Source organism: Zea mays, chromosome 5 (genome assembly GCF_902167145.1).
Source record: "Zea mays cultivar B73 chromosome 5, Zm-B73-REFERENCE-NAM-5.0, whole genome shotgun sequence".
NCBI classification, from domain to species: domain Eukaryota; kingdom Viridiplantae; phylum Streptophyta; class Magnoliopsida; order Poales; family Poaceae; genus Zea; species Zea mays.
Genome location: NC_050100.1, coordinates 149168651 through 149187027, shown reverse-complemented (window position 1 = coordinate 149187027; position 18377 = coordinate 149168651). Strand labels below are relative to the sequence as shown.

The window sequence follows — 18377 nt, the reverse complement described above, 5'->3', positions numbered from 1 at the left end:
GACATGTCCCTCTTCATCTACCAGCGCGGTGATGACACCATCTACCTCCTACTCTACATCGACAACATTGTGCTCACGACATCCACCACCGACCTTCTACAACACACGATCATCGCCCTTCAGCAGAAGTTCATGATAACGGACCTAGGGCCCCATCACCACTTTCTCGGCATCACCATCGAGCGTCGACCTCAGGGCCTCTTCCTCCACCAATGCTAGTATGCCATCAACATCTTGGAGTGGGCTGGCATGTCCGACTGCAAGCCCTACTCCATGCCTATCGACACTCAGGCGAAGCTCTCTAAGGATGACGGGCCCCCGGTCGCCGAGGCAGCGTACTACTGGAGCCTGACCGATGCCCTCCAGTACCTAACCTTCTCTAAGCCCGACATCGCCTACGCCGTCCAGCAGATGTGCCTACACATGCACACCGTGCGGGAGCCCCATCTCACTGCTCTCAAGTGGATCCTACGCTACCTCCATGGCTCCCTCAACTACGACCTTGTACTCCGGCCCTTCTCGCCGTCGAAGCTCATGGTCTACATCGACAATGCCTAGGCTGGCTGTTCCATCACGCACTGGTCCACTTCCGGTTATGACGTGTTCTTGGGCACCAACCTTGTCTCCTGGGCCGCCAAGCGGTAGCCCATCGTCTCCCGCTCTAGCACAGAGGCCGAGTATCACGTTGTGGCCAACAGCGTGGTAGAGGCCTCCTGGCTGCGTCAGCTTCTCCATGAGCTCTATAGCCCCCCTACAGCGAGCAAGCCTCGTCTACTACGACAACGTCAATGTGGTCTACCTCTCCACCAATCCCATGCAACATAAGCGCACGAAGCACGTGGAGATTAGTCTGCACTTTGTCCATGAGCGGGTCACCGTTGGTGATGTTCGAGTTCTCAGCGTCTCCACCATGTTGTAGTTCACCGACATCTTCACCAAGGGGATGCCGTCGAGTGTCTTCACCGACTTTCGATCCAGTCTTTGAGTATTGTTAGGGTTTTAGGTCTAGTCCATGTGTAATTACTTGCATGCCCTCAGTGTAATGGCCTTGGCCCAATTACTCAGCTTACATACATGCACTCCCAACCTAGTTAGGGTTAGAGTTTCCATTCTCCAACTGAAAACTCTTTATTGCCTATCAAGACATAAGAATAAGATTAGAGTCTAGAATTCTAATGGATGCCTACTTGCTCTTTTATGCACTTGGAAGCAAAACATAAAGAAGCTAATAATGCAACTGTTCCAGAATGAATAATGGGATAGCTTAGGTGTCAAGAGTTATCAACTTCCAATATTGGGGATACCAATCTATTATAGGGCACTACCAAGGAAAATGAGAGCAAAAACCTTAAGATTTTAGATATGTATGTGTGTTGAATTTAGGGGTTGATTGTTATAATTGTTCAGTGTCGATTATTGTCATAATTAATCAACACAAGTTAACTATTCTTAGACATACAAATTCAATATTAATAATTTAACTAGTAGAATATCCCATGAATTTCGTTAGTGGAAAAATAAACATGACCCTTGCAGTCACACATGTCTCGAGTCATCTTGACTCAAGTATAGACCACACTTTCCATCCAAATTGACTTCACAATTGGTCTAAATATTTTAAAACCTATCTAGATTGAGTTAATATCATTTAATTATCTATATATAGTTATCACTCCTAACATTGACTATGAGCCTAGTGTCTATTGATTTAATTAGAAATAACAAGGGCCAAGTCTAGCTAAATCTAACACCCATAAGGAAGCAATCATAGGTGCTCGTGCTTGGTGACCCAATTCTCATCGACCCGTACTCAAAGACCAACAGAATAACAACCCGATTTCAAAATTGGGAAACAACTATGTTCTACATATAAGTTTGGGCCACAACACTTTTATACTAATAGTGCAAAGAATTACAATGTTGAGTTGACTATGATACTCAAATAAAGCCAACACCATGGTTAACATAGTACATATGACTTGTACAAACTTGAGAAATATGCTCGAAACATAATGTCAACTCAATTTTTCTTGAGACTCCAACCACATATAGTTTAAATGGTGCCCTATCAGTAGTGGATGCGTGAGATCGAATATACAATTATATTTTGTTCAACCTGATGTATTTTATGGCAAGCATGAGAAGTGACCATCAATGATGGATGGACAAGATCTCATGTATGTCACCTCTACATTTTTTCTCTTAAAGTTGATTAGGTCTGATAAAAAATGCTAAAGGACCCACAACATGCTTATGACCAAAATCATATGGGATGCCAATGGTGTTATGGGTGTAGTAATTACATTAGTTCCTTGAAAAGAAATTAGATGAAAACAAGATACCAAGTACTTCACATATGTGAGGTATGAAAGGTTCCTTGATGAGATAGACTTCAAAAATGCACTCCAATCTATATAAACATCAATATATTTAGAATCCTTGAAGTAGAATAAGAAGATGATGCTTTGACAAAATTTGGCTCCATAATTGAGAAAAAATCAAAATAGAACAATGTAGTGAAGGATGAGCTATAAGGGATAGACTATAATGCCTTTTGTTTTGAAAATAGTGAAAAATAAGTAAAATGTGTCCATACAAGAAGCTAAGGCCGGTCAAAAGTCCAGCGACATCGATGTGTACATAGTGGGCCGAAAAGGATCGGACCCTAGTAACCCCTAGTAGTTGTGCAGCTAGATAATCACATACTGGCTAGTGAGTTTTGTCTCAAAAGTGTAAATTGCTCAACTATCACAATTTCTGCATTTCTAACTTTACAAATGTTGTATAGGAGAAATATGGGGAGGAGATGGTTTGGCATCATGGCCCAAACTTCGATTGGCAGCATGAACCATTTGATGCCGCAATCATGCGAGCTAGTGGTGGCGAGAACGCACATGAACAGTGAGCTTTAACTTATTAAATTCCATGAGTGCTACTAACATGATCATACCCTAAGCATGTTATCGAAACACTTGTAGGTACACGCTTTTCGACATAATGATTGACTCAACAGAGGTGAGAGCTCAAAGGATGAGTTCTTCATTCTGTAGCATGAGCCTTTCATCTCATCAGCCCAAGGAGCAGGAGTTGGAGGTGGCTAGGCTGCGCGGGGAGCTGAGACAGCGTGACGAGCATCATAAAGTGCAACAAGACTACATGTTCTCTTTCATACAGCAGCAACACGAGATTATTCAAGTATAACTGATGCTAACTCGTCATTCATATATCTGAAACAACCTCTATAATACTAACACATTTGTTTTATAGGAATTATCCCAGCAACATGGCTTGGATGTAGTCCTCCCAGAGTTTCGACCGCCACTGCCACCGATGCTGCCACAATTGAGTCCTTTTCTATCTACAATATCTCAAGTACACTAATCTTTGACCATTCTCTAATAAAATAGTCCAACCTACCATTTCATTCTAGTTATTCTAGCAAAACTTACCCTATTGTATGTTAACTATGTAACTTCGTGCATAACCAAGTAAATATAGTCCATTTTATGTTAACTTTGAGGGTTCTATATTCAATTGTCAAATTCAAACAAAACTTTGAAATCTAGCTTTGGTAGGTAACCCATGCATTATTTGGTAGCTAAAGAGATAAAACTTGATCAAATATCAATTGAATAGGGATCATGGATGCATGGGTACCTATTTAACAGACCACCCACGTTTATACCTACACTTGGAGGTCATGTTCATTTTGTGACTATAAATATTCATATGATTTGAACATTTTATACTCAACTTGTGAATATTTGCATTCCTGCTACATAGGCTACGACTGATGCAAGTGGGACGGAACCTACTGGAATGGCTTTTGTGGAGTCCTTCGCCTACCCTCCTCCTGCAACAGATAGCAACCACAACTCTAATAATCCATGTAGCGATTTTGGTGCCTGAGTAACATTGCATGTTTCTTTGCATTTAAACTTGTGCTTTTTCCAATTATGTATGATGGTCAATATGAATTGAATTGAATCTCTATAGTTTGTTGAACGAAAGACTTGAATATGTGAGATGTGATTGTGGCTTTGAAAGGATATGTGAGCTATGACGAGCATTGATGAATTTAAAGTATTATGTATATGATGTATGTGAATTGTGATATATAATGTATGCGAATTGTGATATATATCATCTGTGTTTTGTTGTCTTCAAATTGGATGAAAATTGATGAAATAGGTTGTTGTGGAAGCAGCAGAGAACAACTATCATCGGTCTAACCATAGCTGATGAGAGTTATTTTTTTACAGTAGCAAATAACTCATGTTAGGTATGATCGGGCTGACGGGAGTTAATCGTTTATGTGGCATTGTTCCCATTAATTCCTATCAGCTTTGGGTCCAACAGAGTTGTTGGTCACCTGTGAAGAACCAAAACAGGGCAACACAATCAAGTTAACAAGGTCTTTTCTCCCTTCTGATCTACACGTGATGGTGGGGAAGATCAAAAGGGAGAAGATCAAATCAAGCGAGAATGCTTAATTAAGTATAACATGAAGATATGAAATATATATTAGACATACAATATAAAGTTCACTCTTTTTATTCTCTACTAGTTATATATGATTACATTACTACCTTCAGAAAACTCGACAGGAGGTGATTTGGGAGTGTTCAAAGTTTATAGCTTTGGATGCTGAGTGATCTGTAAAGCAAGTGCATGTGAATCGCCCTCTAGCCACTATGCATGGGCACTGTGCTACTATTTTTAGTGGTGATGCGATGTACAACTTCATATAAAATTACATTTACACCCTCAAACCCTATACATATGATCTATTAAACACATTGGGGGTATTGTCAACTTTTTATTTTGGTGTTGTGTTGCGCACGCCGCTTGAACCTCCCTTTGCCTTATCATCATATGCTTCAGGTGTGTCATAGTGCTTTGCCTGGGTTCTGGTGTTGAAGCTATTTCCTAGCCCATGAAGGCCATCATTTGGAAGACTATCTTGCCATACCTGAAATAAACTTAAAGAAAAACTAGAATCTATTAGCTTGAGGACCTTCGGCAAAGGCATACCCCAAATAGTAGCCCCTCGTGGGATTAGTTTGTATTCTATAATGAGATCAGACCACACAATAAACAAAAGAGGCCTTGTGCCAAAGGTCCAGAAAACACCTTCCCTGAGCATGTTATTGAAAACAAATATTTGTGAATATGTCTTCCAGTGTAAGTGATGGACATCATTGTTGATGGCCCATTAGCAGTGAGTGAGTGCCAATGGCTCCTTGAGTTCTGCACTTTTTATCTATATAATGTGTCTGGCTTCCACTGGTGGGTCATTTACTACTCTCACCAACTTGCTACCTCCAATTTCTCCACCTTTGAAGCTAATTTTGCATGCTGTTTTTTGAGAGCTTCATGAATCTGTAACTTGGAAACCATCACATGGCAAGGATTAGAATGACCACACAACTGGCCACACCAACATCTTTAGAGGCACTACAGAAGGAAGGTGAGGCTTCTAATATGGAGGCCAAGAATAGATTGGGAAGTGGTGCTCACATGTTCCAAACTGAGGTTAAAGCAAAGGTTGCCAAGAAGAAAAGAAAGGTAGACAAGGTGGCCTCAGAGTCTACCAAAGTAAGAGGTGATGGGCCAGATGGGGAAGCCTCTACTTCTAAAGATGAGATTGTTTCGAGGAAGAAGGTGACCTTCACCCATCTAAACCAAGCTATATTAACATAGGATATCGCTTGTGGGACCTAATCAAATGAAGGGTTTGAAAAGGCTTGGATATATTGATGGTGAAAGCTTGATTCACTTTGCTAGTGAAGAAACTACTCCTAAGCTATAGGACGATGAGATTGTCATTTTTAATAGCTTCTTTCAAGCGGGCTTTCAACTGCCTATCCACCAAATGGTTGGTGAGTGTTGAATAAGTATGAAGTTTTTATGCACCAGCTAATGCCAAATGCAATAATGAGGCTTGGAGTATTTTTGTACGCCATGAGGAGCCAAGGTGCCAAAACTGATGCAAAATGCTTCTACTATTGCATGAGTTACATTATCAGAAAAAACTAAGGCCTTGGGACAAGTTTCATAACAACGTAGGATGTCATAACTTTGTCTATTAGAAAGGCTCAAAGTTTCCTGCCAAAATTGATACAGAGAAGAGAGAAGACCTCTTTGCAATATGAGCGAAGCTTCCCAAACTGCCTATGTTGTATGAATACTATCGTGGATAGGATTGGGAGTCACGATGTGGTGTAGGAATTCCTTGCCTACCAGGTTTTCTTGTGAGATCTAGATGGGCAATGCCAAAGACAAAGAAAGATGAAGAGGTAAAAGCTGGTATACTGATCACGTTGCCATATCAGCTCAAGAAACACTCATTGTTTAAGGGACCATGCCCAAAATGGCTAGGGACCATCAAGACTATGAGCAACGAAATCTTAGGTAACTTCACCATCAAAGTGGTTCATCTTATGGCAGCGTCCTTTGGAAATCATGAAAAATGAAGGATAAATATAGTAATGGACGCTCTTGGCTTTGAATATTCACATTACAACAATCTTGCTCAGGAGGCCGAGGCTAGAGTGAAAAGAAAGTGGAAGGTTAGCAGCTTGGAGCGGCTATTAGAATGATAAAGCAAAAGAAAGTGAGTGCATAGCAATCCAAAAAGCCAAAGGTAATCGCAAGTGGTGACAAAGGGTCATCCCACTCAGATACTACGGTAGTATATTGTTTAAATAAAAGCAAGAAAAGGCCGACTGCTAGAGTAGATAAAGAAAGAAAAAACACTAAAGGTAAAAAGGATGAGAGGAAAAGGAAAGTGGAGGAAGTGCTTAGGCTTCGTCGCTGGGGGCAACCCAGATACTAGAGGTAATGACAAAGCATTTGTCTATTACTGCTTTGAGTCCTCTAAGGTCAGACCTGACTAGCCAATTACTTATTGTGATGGATAAAAGAATTGAAGACTAAGAAAATGTAGTCAAAGTTTCTTTCCATGAAGGGTTACTGCTCACCAAGAACATTATAGAACTGAATTAGCCGAGAGCACGCAAGAAGGTTCCTCACATGACATTTCTCATGGGGTCCATCTTTAGGACCCCTTCCATCAAAGAGGGTGAACTATATTTGGGGGAGTAAAAAAGATATATTGGATGCATCCTAGATTATGAACAGGTGAAGATAGTGAAGAACATAATGTGGAATATTGGATTTCTGTAGTTGGAACATGACCTTTTGAAAGTCGCCTAGAGGGGGGTGAATAGTCGAAACCTGAAAATTATGAACTTTGAACACGCACTATACCCGTGGTTAGCATTAGAAATGATTCGGAGTGCGGAAGATAGTTCCTATTGACCACTTGTTCTCAAATGTTGTAACACCCCAGGTGTTATCTCCCGTTAAACAGCGAATATGGACTTAAGCAAGAAATGCTGGGGTGAATAACGATTTTGATATTAGCCCCCATCTCCGATTACCGAGATTATTCGAGAAGTCTCATTTAGCTTGGAATTTAATCATCTCACAAAAGTTTGAGTTTGATGTCGTATTCATTTCCATAATCTAAACATTTACAAGGGTTTCATGAACTTTTGGATTATCGAATCTCGTTTGCTGGTGAATTTGGAGATGTTCGGATCACGCGCGTAAGTGAATACGAAAATAAGAAAACATCTGATTTTATGTAAAATTCGAAGCCCCACGCTGTCCGAACAGAACAATGCGCCAGCTGATTAAGTGAATCGTTCCTCTCAGCAAGTTATCTTTGGCGTCAATTGAACTGATCGATAGCTGGTGAGAATCATAAAAATTAGACGGGACTAAATACAGTCTAAAATACCGAAGTCGATCTTGTTTGGTTCGGTTCGTGTGTTCCTTGCCTCCATATAAATCTTCAAATATAAATAACGAGTACAGTTCATCTGACTCCGAAGTAACCATTAAATCTTATCTAAATATTGTGTCCGATATTGTTTTGGTTCAATCCTATACTACCTTTTTAAACCAAAAGCCTTTTTAAACCAAAATACCAGAATTCATGTTTATTTATATTAGGGCTAGTTTAGGAATCCCAATTTCCCATGAGATTTCTATTTTCCCAAGGGAAATTAGTTCATTTTCCCATGGGAAAATAGAAATCTCTTAGAAAATTGAGGTTCCCAAACTAGCCTAAAGAGAGGAAAATTCTCTCTCTGATTTTTCTCCCATTGGCCCTTATCTGTCACCGCCCATAGGTCTTTGATTTTTTTTCTAGCGCGGCGTTGATTTTTCCTCCTACACGGGGCTTACTTCCCTGGATTTATCTCCTGCCACCGCTCATGGGTCTCTCTACGTCGGATTTTATCTCAACCACCACACTGTTTCCAGATATTTGGTCACCGCCGCCCTCTCTCTGCCCTGGATTTTTCTACGCGCAACTCCAGCCCGCGATATTTCGTCCGCTAAGGCTGTCTCCAACAAGGAGCGGTATATGGTCCTGTCCTCTAAATATAGAGGACTGTCAGGTCCCCTACGGCTCCAGCAAGGCACTCTATACCGTCCTCTAAATTTTAGAGGATGTGGCAGGCACTCTAAATGTGGAGGGCTCCGGGAGTGCGCTATCCGCGCTCTTCGTCCACCAGCCGCCGCCAGAAAAGTTCCCCGCATTCGTACCCCGCGCTGGCGACTGCTTCTTCCGGGCCCGAGCCCTCGATCCGGCGCGCTTCGCCGCCGGCATCGAGGCAGGAGGGGGAGAAGCGGCCGTGCGGAGGCGGGTCTGTCGGCGTAGAGCTCGCACCCCTTGCAACCGAGGCCGCGCGACCCCCCGTAACCGCAGATCCAAGCCAGGTTCCCCCTGTTCGTCGCCGGAGAGTCGCCATCGGCAAAAGGCTTCGTCGTCCGCCGACTTCGTCGAAGGCAGCTGGCAAAAGGAAGAGAACCTCCTCGCCGCCGTCGTCTTCGTCTTCGATTCGGTCCACCGAGGCAGATCCGCGAACAGCTAGGTACGAACTACACAAATCCTTTTTTGTGTAGTACTTAATCATTACCGTATTCTATTGTTCGTATTCTGTAGTATGGATTAGGGTTTGTGGATTGTTTAGGGTTTACGATCTAGAGCATTAATGCGCATGAATTTCCTGCATCAATGGCTTATTGTTGCGTGATCCATTTCGGGTTTGGGGGGTTCTCCGTTGTGTCCAGATTAAAATTGTTGCGCGATCCATGGTAACCTAATCTGCAAATTTATAACAGGTTCACATAGATGCAACAGGTAACCTAATCTGCAAATTTTAACTCTCTACTCATAGTTTGGAATCCGTTGGATTGAGTAGTTTGTATAACATACTTAAATTGTAGTCGGTGTTAACTAATTGAACACTGTGTTTGATGTAGCCATGGATTCGGAGAACGAAAAGCTCCGTAAAGCACTGGCTACTCTGCTCAGAGTTGTTCAAAAGCGTAGTTGTGACATCGTTGATGTCGTCAAATCAGCCTTCCAGCCTTTCAACTCACCTTTGCTGGACGAATTGAACCGAGCACTAGTTGAGATTGACGACCTCGCCAAGGATCTTGAAGACGTAGCAGTGCAAACGCAGTGGGAGGTAGAAAATATGGCTAAGAGTGTAGTCAAAGAACATCCACAACAAGAGGAAGAAGTAGAGGACCTTCTCATACAAGATGGTTCAGAAGACGAGCTACTGATAGACGAAGCTTCACCAATTAAGTATGAAGACCTTGTGGGCTACGACGATGGTCGTGACTACTCAACCGACGACACATATCCGTACTAGTGTTATAGGTTTAACTTCAGTAGAAGTAATGTAGCATGTTTAGGTCTATGTTAAGGTGTACTTGTCGGTTGGTATGATCATGCTTTTGGGGGAGGTTAATGTTGTGGTCTATGTAAACTGAATCCGGTTCAGTTAGTACAATAATTAATGTGTTTTCTTCGACAGTGTTTGCCTTACTTTATACCATGTTACATGTTCACTACATGCTCATTTATATCATGTTTTGATCTACCTGTATTGCATAGAATGGGGAGTGATTGGAACTAGGTCATGTCTCAATATGGAAGCTTCCTTAGCCAGATTGATGAACAGCCTATCGGAACACAACACTCTGAATTTCCAGTTCATGGGCAACCCGAGGGCTCAAGAACACCAGCTGTTACTAAAAAACCAACTCAAAGAACTAAGCTAGCAAACTTCACTGCTGAAGAGGACACAAGGGTATGCCATGCATGGCTTGCTGTTAGTTGCGATCCCATTATTAACACATGCCAGAAACGTCAAGGTTTTTGGAGTAGAATTACTGAAGCATACAACTCAAGACGAGGAACATTGCCAGAAAGGTCCACAAAATCTTTGATGAGTAGATGGGATACTATCAAAACACAGTGTTCCACTTTCGCTGGATACATGATGGCAGTCCTCCGACAGAATCCTAGTGGACTCAGTGACGCAGACAAGGTAAATCTTTCATGTACCATTTTCACATCACTATGTAGTGGTTTGTTTGTAGGTTCCTGTTGTAACCATTTGTTATATGTGGCAGACATCACTGGCAGCTTCTAGGTTTGCAGCAATTGAGAAGAAGCCTTTCCACTTTTTACACTGTTGGGCCATTCTTAAGGACCAACCAAAATGGATGGACAACCACATGGGTCAACAACATCAGCAAGCGAACGCTAATCCCACACATTCTAACACTGTCGATTTGGATGCAGAAGAATCTGTACCATCAAGCTTCACATCCAAGAGGCCCCTTGGTCGAGATTCTTCGAAGGAAAAGGCAAAGAGGACTAAATCTGTGGACACATCTTCATCAGATTCTGAGTTTATGACACGCATGGGTGATCTATCTTTGGAGCGCCTGTCAGTTTACAAAACAGCTGTTACAACTGAGGAAAAGAAGTTGGATTCAATGAACAGAAATGAGAGGCAGAAATTGCTCCTTGAAAAGAAGAAGTTAAACCTAGAGAAATTAAGGCTTGAAAGGCAGAAACTAAAGGAGGACAAGGAAGAGGAGATAATGATCTTAAGCATGGATTTGAGCAAATGTAACCCTCTCCTCCGGCAGTACTATGAAGCCAAGCAACAAGAGATTCTGGCAAGGGTTACTGGGTCTACTTCATCTGGGCAGTGAAGGTTCCTTACTTAATATGTTTGTTTCTCGTTTATGAATTCAGGCGTACTCGGACTTGTTACTGTGAGCTTGCTGTCGTGAGTTCGTAATCTGGTTTGTACCAGATTTTTTAGGTCGTCTTTGAACTATTTGTTTTCAAGTTTTTGTTTTGAACTATTTGTCATGTTTGGTACCTGAATGTTTTACTATATGTGTTGAACTATTTGGTTTCATGAAGTGTGAGCTTGGTGCAGTTTTTGTTTAGCATTTGTACACACATGTGTTGCATGACAGTAGTACTCGTTCTTATTTATTTGAAACAGCAGCATCAAGTAGAACAGACATGACACTACTACACTAGGACACTCAGACACACATTACACACACTTGACACATGAAGTAGAACAGACATGACACTGACACAGACAGTAGAACAATGACAAGTAAACTAAGACAGTTCGACAGTAGATTTAAGAACAGCCATGACAGAACTTGTTTCATTGCGTCCTATGCAACTCCGGATCCATGGCGCGCCCAGTGATGGTGTATCAGATCAACCTGAAGCTGAGTATATTTGTTGCGGTCTTTCAGTTGGTTGTACCTTTGATTGACGAAGTCGTTGCGCTCTTCCATTGAACCTTGAGTTGTGTCTGCCAGCACTCTGATGTTTTCAAAGGTTGTGTTCAAAGACAATGGACCTTCGTCTTCTACTATCATGTTGTGCAATATTATGCATGTTTTCATGATGTCCCCAATGTGTTCAGGACTCCAACCGTATGCAGGTCCACGGACCACACCCCATCTCTTCTGGAGTACACCGAAAGCTCGTTCTATATCTTTTCGAGCAGACTCTTGAATTGTTGCAAAGTGTTGGGTTCTAACGTCGTAGGGGTTACGGATTGTCTTCACAAATGCGGGCCAGTCTGGGTAAATCCCGTCTGCTAGGTAATATCCCATATTGTACGTGTGCCCATTCACAGTGAATGAAACGGGTGGTGTGTCACCGCTAAGATGCCTTTCGAAAAGGTTTGAACGATGAAGAACATTTATGTCGTTGCAACTACCTGGCAGACCAAAATATGCATGCCATATCCACAGGTCATACGACGCAACAGCTTCCAAGATCATGGTAGGATGTTTACCACGCCCTGTAAACATCCCCTTCCATGAACTTGGGCAGTTACGCCACTCCCAATGCATGCAATCAACACTACCAAGCATACCAGGAAACCCACGTGACTCGCCAACTTGGAGAAGGCGTGCGATATCTTCTGCATTTGGTGCACGAAGATAGTACGAAGCAAACGCGGTTTGGACGGCCGTGCAAAAGTGTTTCAATGCCTCATGAGCAGTAGATTCGCCAATACGCACGTATTCGTCAACGGCATCAGCTGGAATACCGTAAGCAAGGATTCGAACAGCAGCAACAACTTTCTGTAGAGCAGAAAGACCCATCTCACCCACACAATTTGGACGTTGAATAAAATAAGGATCCACTTGTTGCACAGCATCAACAAGGCGCTCAAAGACATGGCGACGCATGCGGAACCTACCATAGAATTCATGTGTCATAATAGGGGTCGTAGAGTTTTGTACATGGTAAAAAGAATGTGTTAATTGTAAATACCTCCTACGAAATTGAGCATCCGTGTACACGGGGTTGGCTCCAAAGTAGTCCGCTCGGATTCTTGCATCGCCGCTCATGTGATCACGATGAATCCTAACACGCCCTGGAATCGAACCACCATGACGACGCTCATTGCGTGCACGTCGCCTCCTATTGACCATGTGCCTCGCCAACTGCAACTCTTCTTCTTCCTCTTCCATTTCTTCCATCAAGCGCACAAGAAAATTGTTTTCTAAGTAGGGATTCATGGTAGTCGAGTTTGTAAAGGCAAGGTTGAGTGAAGTATGGAAGGGTCACTTGGTATTTATAGAGGAAGTACGCTTCGGATAGAAGACAAGCGCTTGTCGTGCAAGGGAAGCAAGGCTATGGCTTCTCAAAGAAGAGTACTGGCTTACGGTGCAAGATTGTCCATTTTAAAACTTATTTTGGCAACAATATTATACTATGTGGCGCGTTACCCACAACAATTACACAACAACAAAACAATCAATGTAATTATTATTGATATTTCGAATTTATTGCTTTAAAAATTAATAAATACAATTTTTTCGGATCATTTATATAGTGTCAAATGAGAAGAAAACAAAGAAAAATGAAAAAGAAATGGAAAATGTGAATCTGTTAACACTGTAGCTTTAGGGGATGGAATTTAGAGGACGCTGCTGGAGACAGAGAATATATAGATGACAGATTCTTTTAGAGTGTTCTGTAAAGGACAGAGAATATTTTTTTAGGGGACGAAATTTAGGGGACGCTGCTGGAGACAGTCTAAGCCTGGAAAGAAAATCCTGCCGTCCTCATCTCCTCGCCGTGAGCTATGCAGGACGCTGCAAATTCTTCTCTCTCCCTCACGTCTTCCTCCCATGGCGTGCAGCTCTCTCTGCTCCTGCTCCCTCGCGGTGTCTCCAGCTCCTTCCCATGGCCGGCGCTCGCCCCAACGTCGAGCTCGGCCTTGCCATCTCCCAGCGCGCCGCCACCCGGAGTCCTGCCCCGACGCGCGTGCTCCTCTGCTCACCGCGCCCCTGCGAGCTTCCTCCGTCGGCCATTGACGCCGGTGAGCTTATCCCCTGGTGCCGCGACCTCGCTGTGGAGTTTCAAGCGCGTTTCTTCCCTGCTGCGCAGCTCCCTCGGCGTCCCTCCCGTGCTCGATCGTAGCCCGGTTTCCAGAGCCCTCCCTGCCGCAGCTCGCGCCCATCGTCCTGCTTGCTCGAGCTCGCCCCGGCCTCCTGCTCCTTCACGAGGTCCTTGGCTGCGTTGTAGCGAGATTTCAGAGGAGAAATCCATGTGGACTAGCGAAAAGAAGCAGCCCCAGTACAGCGTCCGCTAGATGTTCGATGAAATGCCGAAACCAATAATTATCATTGTCTCCGACTTCTGCAGCAACAGCGTCGTTCTCTCCATGGTGCTCGTCGTCGACTTCGCCCTCACGTCGTCATGGCTTGACGGTCGCCTAAGCTCGTCCCTGCTCATCTACTCGTCCTCGCCATGGACATGCGTCTCCGCATGTTGATGTGCCCAGATCGTCAGTCTCGCCCTTGCCGTTACAAGCGTCGCCGGCGTCCACAGATAGGTGAGCAGGTGGGTGTTCAAAATATATGGTGTGATCGACGCCGTTTTAGTATCGTGTGATGATTTACATCATTCCTATGTTCATGCGTTTGAATCGCAATATGCGATTAGTGAGGAAAGCTAGATGATGTAGGCCGTGAAGGTTCGTGCAGCGTCCGCTTAGTGTTCGGCAAAACGCCCGAACCATGATTCATCGTCGATTTGCGATTTTCAAATCGTTTTGGTCATGGTGAGTGGATGGGTTATTCGTGATAAACGTTAAATAAATTAATGGGTTAGTGCGATGATCCTTTTATTTAGTATATGTGCGCTTGGTAGCTATGGCTAGATCCGTTGTCGTGTCGGTGTGCTGTTGTGTGGTGAAAATAGCTTTAGCGCAGCACTTCTCGGATGTTTGGTAAAATGGGTGAACCGTAGATCATCGTCGATCTCGTTAATTCGAGTTTTAATTAGTTGTGGTGCACGGACTCATTGCCTTGGCTATCTGGTTTGTTTTATTGATTATATATATTAATCGCGATAATTATCTTGTTGTAGCTTTCGTGTCGTGGTTGTGTTTGTTGTACGACGAAATATCTTACTGTGCGCAGTGATATGGTGAGTGTTGGTGGCGACGGTTTGATTATTCGTTGGCGTAGGCTCCTCGAAGTGATTTGCGGGTTTAGTTGGAATAAGTTGACGAAGAACCAAATTAGTGCGATATTTAGCATGTTATCGACGAAAATCCCAAATTAGTATTTGTTAATCGATGTAGTGGATTCGAGCTGAATTTATTCTTGGTGCGCATTTTTGCTAGCCGAATTGTTAGATCGGTTGAATAAATATGAGTGATGTGAAATAAAATTAAGATAGTTTTTTGTGAGCGATGTGGTATAATTTATAAAGCGAGGGATAAGTGTAGCATTTAATGAATTAGCCGATAAGTTGTGTTTAGGCTAATTGTGTTAAATATGTAGTTTGTTGTTTCATGATGTTTGCGTTAGATTCGGTTAATCTAGAGAAGCGTGATTATTGCGCTTAGTCGTATGTCGATAACTAGTGTTTGCTGATGAAGTGTTAGAATGCCTCATTATTAAGTACCTAATTTTATATTGCAGAGCATCATAATATCTTACGTTACTCTTTCTTGTTCTCATTCATGTGCATTATGCATATCATATAGGTACGTTAAGTGATCACGTGATGGGGAGGACCAAAGCTTAGTCGACCACCATATGCTGTAAAGCGTGAGCCAGTCACGAGGTGATGCTGATGGACCACCAGATGCTCTTTTCATCCTAAGGAACACAAACAATCCTAAGGATGGAAGTACTTAAATCAAGACTTGGGTTAGGAACAGGTGATGTTCCACCCAGGTTGATTAAGGATTATAGTGAATGTAGGCTTGATGATCGAGGACCTTTTAACCAGCCACATGCCTCGTCATGGGTAAGCTTTGCCTCGGTCGGACCAATACCAGAAAGGCCACCACGCAATGGGAGTGGAGAGATGGCGAGAGTAGCGTGTACCCTCCGTGGCAAGAGACTGGATGGTGGAGTATCTATGCTCTCGGTTGGCGTGAACCCGGTCTGGTCTTGAGAAACCCAGTGACGAGTTGATATATGCAAGGGTTAAGTGCTACATATGTCGTGTGGTTGGAGATCCCCAGCTGGGTATTAATCGATTCGGATCGCCGTGACTTCTCGGATATGAAGACTTGGTCACTGCCCTGCAATCTAAGTCATGGATGGAATCATAATGAGCAAAAATCATGTTGTATTGATTAATGTGATGATGAAATTAGACTAGACACAAACGAGGTCTATTAATACTTAATCTAGCATTAAAATGTTGAAAGTAAGGACTCACTTTAGTAAGCTTTCTGCAAACTATTATGTTGATTCTTGCTAAAGCCTTTCCTTGATTCCCAAATCCAGCATATCCTTGCGAGTCTTTTTCCTTTGTCGGGTAAGACTTGCGAAAGTACACTCCATACTCAGGGTTTTCGAACCCATGTGGTTGCAGGAACTTGAATTGTGCTACTGTGGATGGTGCTAAGCGCCGGTGGGCTCAGCCTTCTTTTAGGTTAAAGTAGCTCTTCTATACTTCTTATTGAGGACTGCCATTGAGCTAGCATATATTTCAAACCTATAAATAATTTATAACATTTCAAAGTTTATTCCTTTGAATCACTTTTGTAATCACTCCGATAAGCATAATGTAAATTTGTTATAACTTGTAACTTTTGTAATAAAGAAATTCCGCAGCAAAATGTTGGTGTGTGATTTGTGTTTACTTAATCTTGCGATCTTGGTTGTAAGTGATTTATCCTGGGTCCTCGGGACACTCGGACGGATCCTGTTAAGTTATCTGGTGCACATGCATAGCCGTCTGAGGTCTTTGAGACAAGGGCAGGTGCATGTAGGCCCAATAACTTGGGAGGTTCTGCCACAGCTTAGTATCGGAGCAGGATTAAGTATTATACGGTCACATACGTATTTTCGAAACAAAGTTTTGGTTTTGCAAAATCTATTTTTAACTGAACACATTGTTTGGTTTTGAAAAACCGATTTAAAAAACTATAATGCTAGCGGCATCCTCTGTTAAGCCCTAAAACTAAGGACTCTCAGGTGGCTTAGATCAAAACACTAACCCACAACCGGGGGATATTGCATACAAGTGTAATGTTGATTTTGGGTCCATTCAATTTTGAATGGATAGACGCTCAAGGTAAGGTGAGATTGAGAGCATGACCAAACAAATGTCGATCTAGGGGAGTGCTTAATTGTGGCGCTTGACTATATACATGTTCTACATATGTATATATGAAGGCTGCGATGTGGAGAAATTACTTTTTGGGTATTCAGTACCCCATGGATGTGTATGGGCATACAGACATGGGAATATCGAGAAGTGTAATGTACTTGCAACGACGCACCTACACTCAGGTAAGAAGGTAAGTTACCATAATGAGGTGCCCTATGGTTAAAGTGTGGTAGCGGCGCCTATGCATGGCTCGGCGCTTAATGAAGAGCTGGCCTCCATATAGAAATATATGGAGTATAAACTGTGATAAACTATCATGTGTGAACTGCATCATGAGAAACTGGGCTGTAATGGATTTTTCTGCAAGTACACTAATCTCAAAAACGTATGTGTAGCTGACGTCTAGCAAAATATCGAGAGAGTCATAAGTATGCCACCGATATAGAATGCTATTGCCACATTATGTTGGCAAAACTTGTGAGGACGAACAGGACAAGCATGCATCCTGATTGTTGCATCATGTTTGTCACCTATACATCCAAAATGCTTCTCTCATCCTTATTCTAGTTACCAGTGATTGTAGATAATGTGGTGTAATGTTGTATTATGAACTCCAATGAAATAGTTGTCCTCCATTCTTTAGGTAATCTATTTAGGTGTTATATATGTGCTTGCTCTTGTATTTGATGTGTCGATAGAAGGTCGGTGACCTGTTTGCCTAAACCAAAAATTAGGCCATGTTCTTATTTAGTGAACCATGACTTGAGGTTGATTTTTCCATTATCCCTCCGTGATCAAACTCATACAAATAAATGCTTAGATAATTTCTTTGTTGGACATAAAGTGTACCCAAGCTTAAAACAAGAATCTCAAGTCATGTCTCCTTCCAAAACCATGTCCTTATTCGGTTGGTGCAAGCTAATATCCCTAATTCTAGTTGCCTCTTCCTGAGGATCATATCGTTGCTTTATCAATCTAACCCTGGAAAGACATGTCAGATCATTTTCTTGAGTTTGATGCCTTTGGTTTCCTCATATCTATCAAAGGCATACCAACTTAATCTTATGATTGTTTTCCCTCCGTATCTAATCAGATACTAATCCTTGACCTTGTAATCTCTGTGATGGGCTTAGAAATATGCTTGGGGCTGAAATAACAGTCTCCCATCGTACTCCTTTCATCAAGTTTAGGTTATGGCCATGCCTTGTTCATTTCATCGGGCCATGATCTATTTGGCTCTCTACTTGTAATCATTCTTACAGGTGGAGTCTCTTTTGTATATTATCATCCTGGCTTAGTCTATTTGTGTCTTGTCAGATTTCTTATTGGTTATGTCTGGTAATGGTGTTGTGACTAAAACTAA

At 42.5% G+C, this 18377-nt stretch overlaps 3 protein-coding genes across 7 annotated transcripts in view; 2 read left to right on the top strand and 1 right to left on the bottom strand.

Moving 5' to 3' along the window:
* LOC103627012 (uncharacterized) overlaps positions 1-4141 on the top strand; it is a 140072-nt gene extending 135931 nt beyond the window's left edge. For 3 of the 5 annotated variants that reach the window (XM_035959132.1, XM_020538492.2, XM_035959133.1), the window contains 4 exons: positions 2789-2901; positions 2979-3195; positions 3268-3372; positions 3784-4077. In XM_035959132.1, coding sequence (XP_035815025.1) covers positions 2789-2901; positions 2979-3195; positions 3268-3372; positions 3784-3909 — 561 coding nt within the window. In that variant the 3' untranslated portion in view covers positions 3910-4077. Of the gene's footprint in view, positions 1-2788; positions 2902-2978; positions 3196-3267; positions 3373-3783 lie in introns of all 5 variants that reach the window. The other 2 variants (XM_035959131.1, XM_035959134.1) reach the window with 2 other exon arrangements.
* Positions 4142-11352: 7211 nt separating this feature from the next.
* LOC103627011 (protein ALP1-like) lies at positions 11353-12973 on the bottom strand. Its single transcript, XM_008647360.4, has 2 exons — positions 12701-12973; positions 11353-12622 (listed from the first exon to the last, which is right to left on the bottom strand). Exons 1-2 carry the CDS (start codon positions 12946-12948, stop codon positions 11581-11583), a joined length of 1290 nt encoding a protein of 429 aa, XP_008645582.1. The 5' UTR covers positions 12949-12973; the 3' UTR covers positions 11353-11580.
* A 562-nt stretch (positions 12974-13535) lies between these two features.
* On the top strand, positions 13536-15587 carry LOC111255641 (uncharacterized). The gene is made up of 2 exons (NM_001356941.1): positions 13536-13754; positions 14081-15587. Exons 1-2 carry the CDS (start codon positions 13619-13621, stop codon positions 14152-14154), a joined length of 210 nt encoding a protein of 69 aa, NP_001343870.1. The 5' UTR covers positions 13536-13618; the 3' UTR covers positions 14155-15587.
* The last annotated feature ends 2790 nt before the right edge of the window (positions 15588-18377 follow it).

Excerpts from the sequence above, each read along its gene's own strand:
- LOC103627011 (XM_008647360.4), bottom strand. The coding sequence starts at position 12,948 with ATGAATCCCTACTTAGAAAACAATTTTCTTGTGCGCTTGATGGAAGAA. Across the intron at positions 12,623-12,700 it reads GATGCTCAATTTCGTAGGAG|GTTCCGCATGCGTCGCCATG; the intron begins GTATTTACAATT and ends ATTCTATGGTAG.
- LOC111255641 (NM_001356941.1), top strand. The coding sequence starts at position 13,619 with ATGGCCGGCGCTCGCCCCAACGTCGAGCTCGGCCTTGCCATCTCCCAG. Across the intron at positions 13,755-14,080 it reads TCCGTCGGCCATTGACGCCG|CAACAGCGTCGTTCTCTCCA; the intron begins GTGAGCTTATCC and ends CGACTTCTGCAG.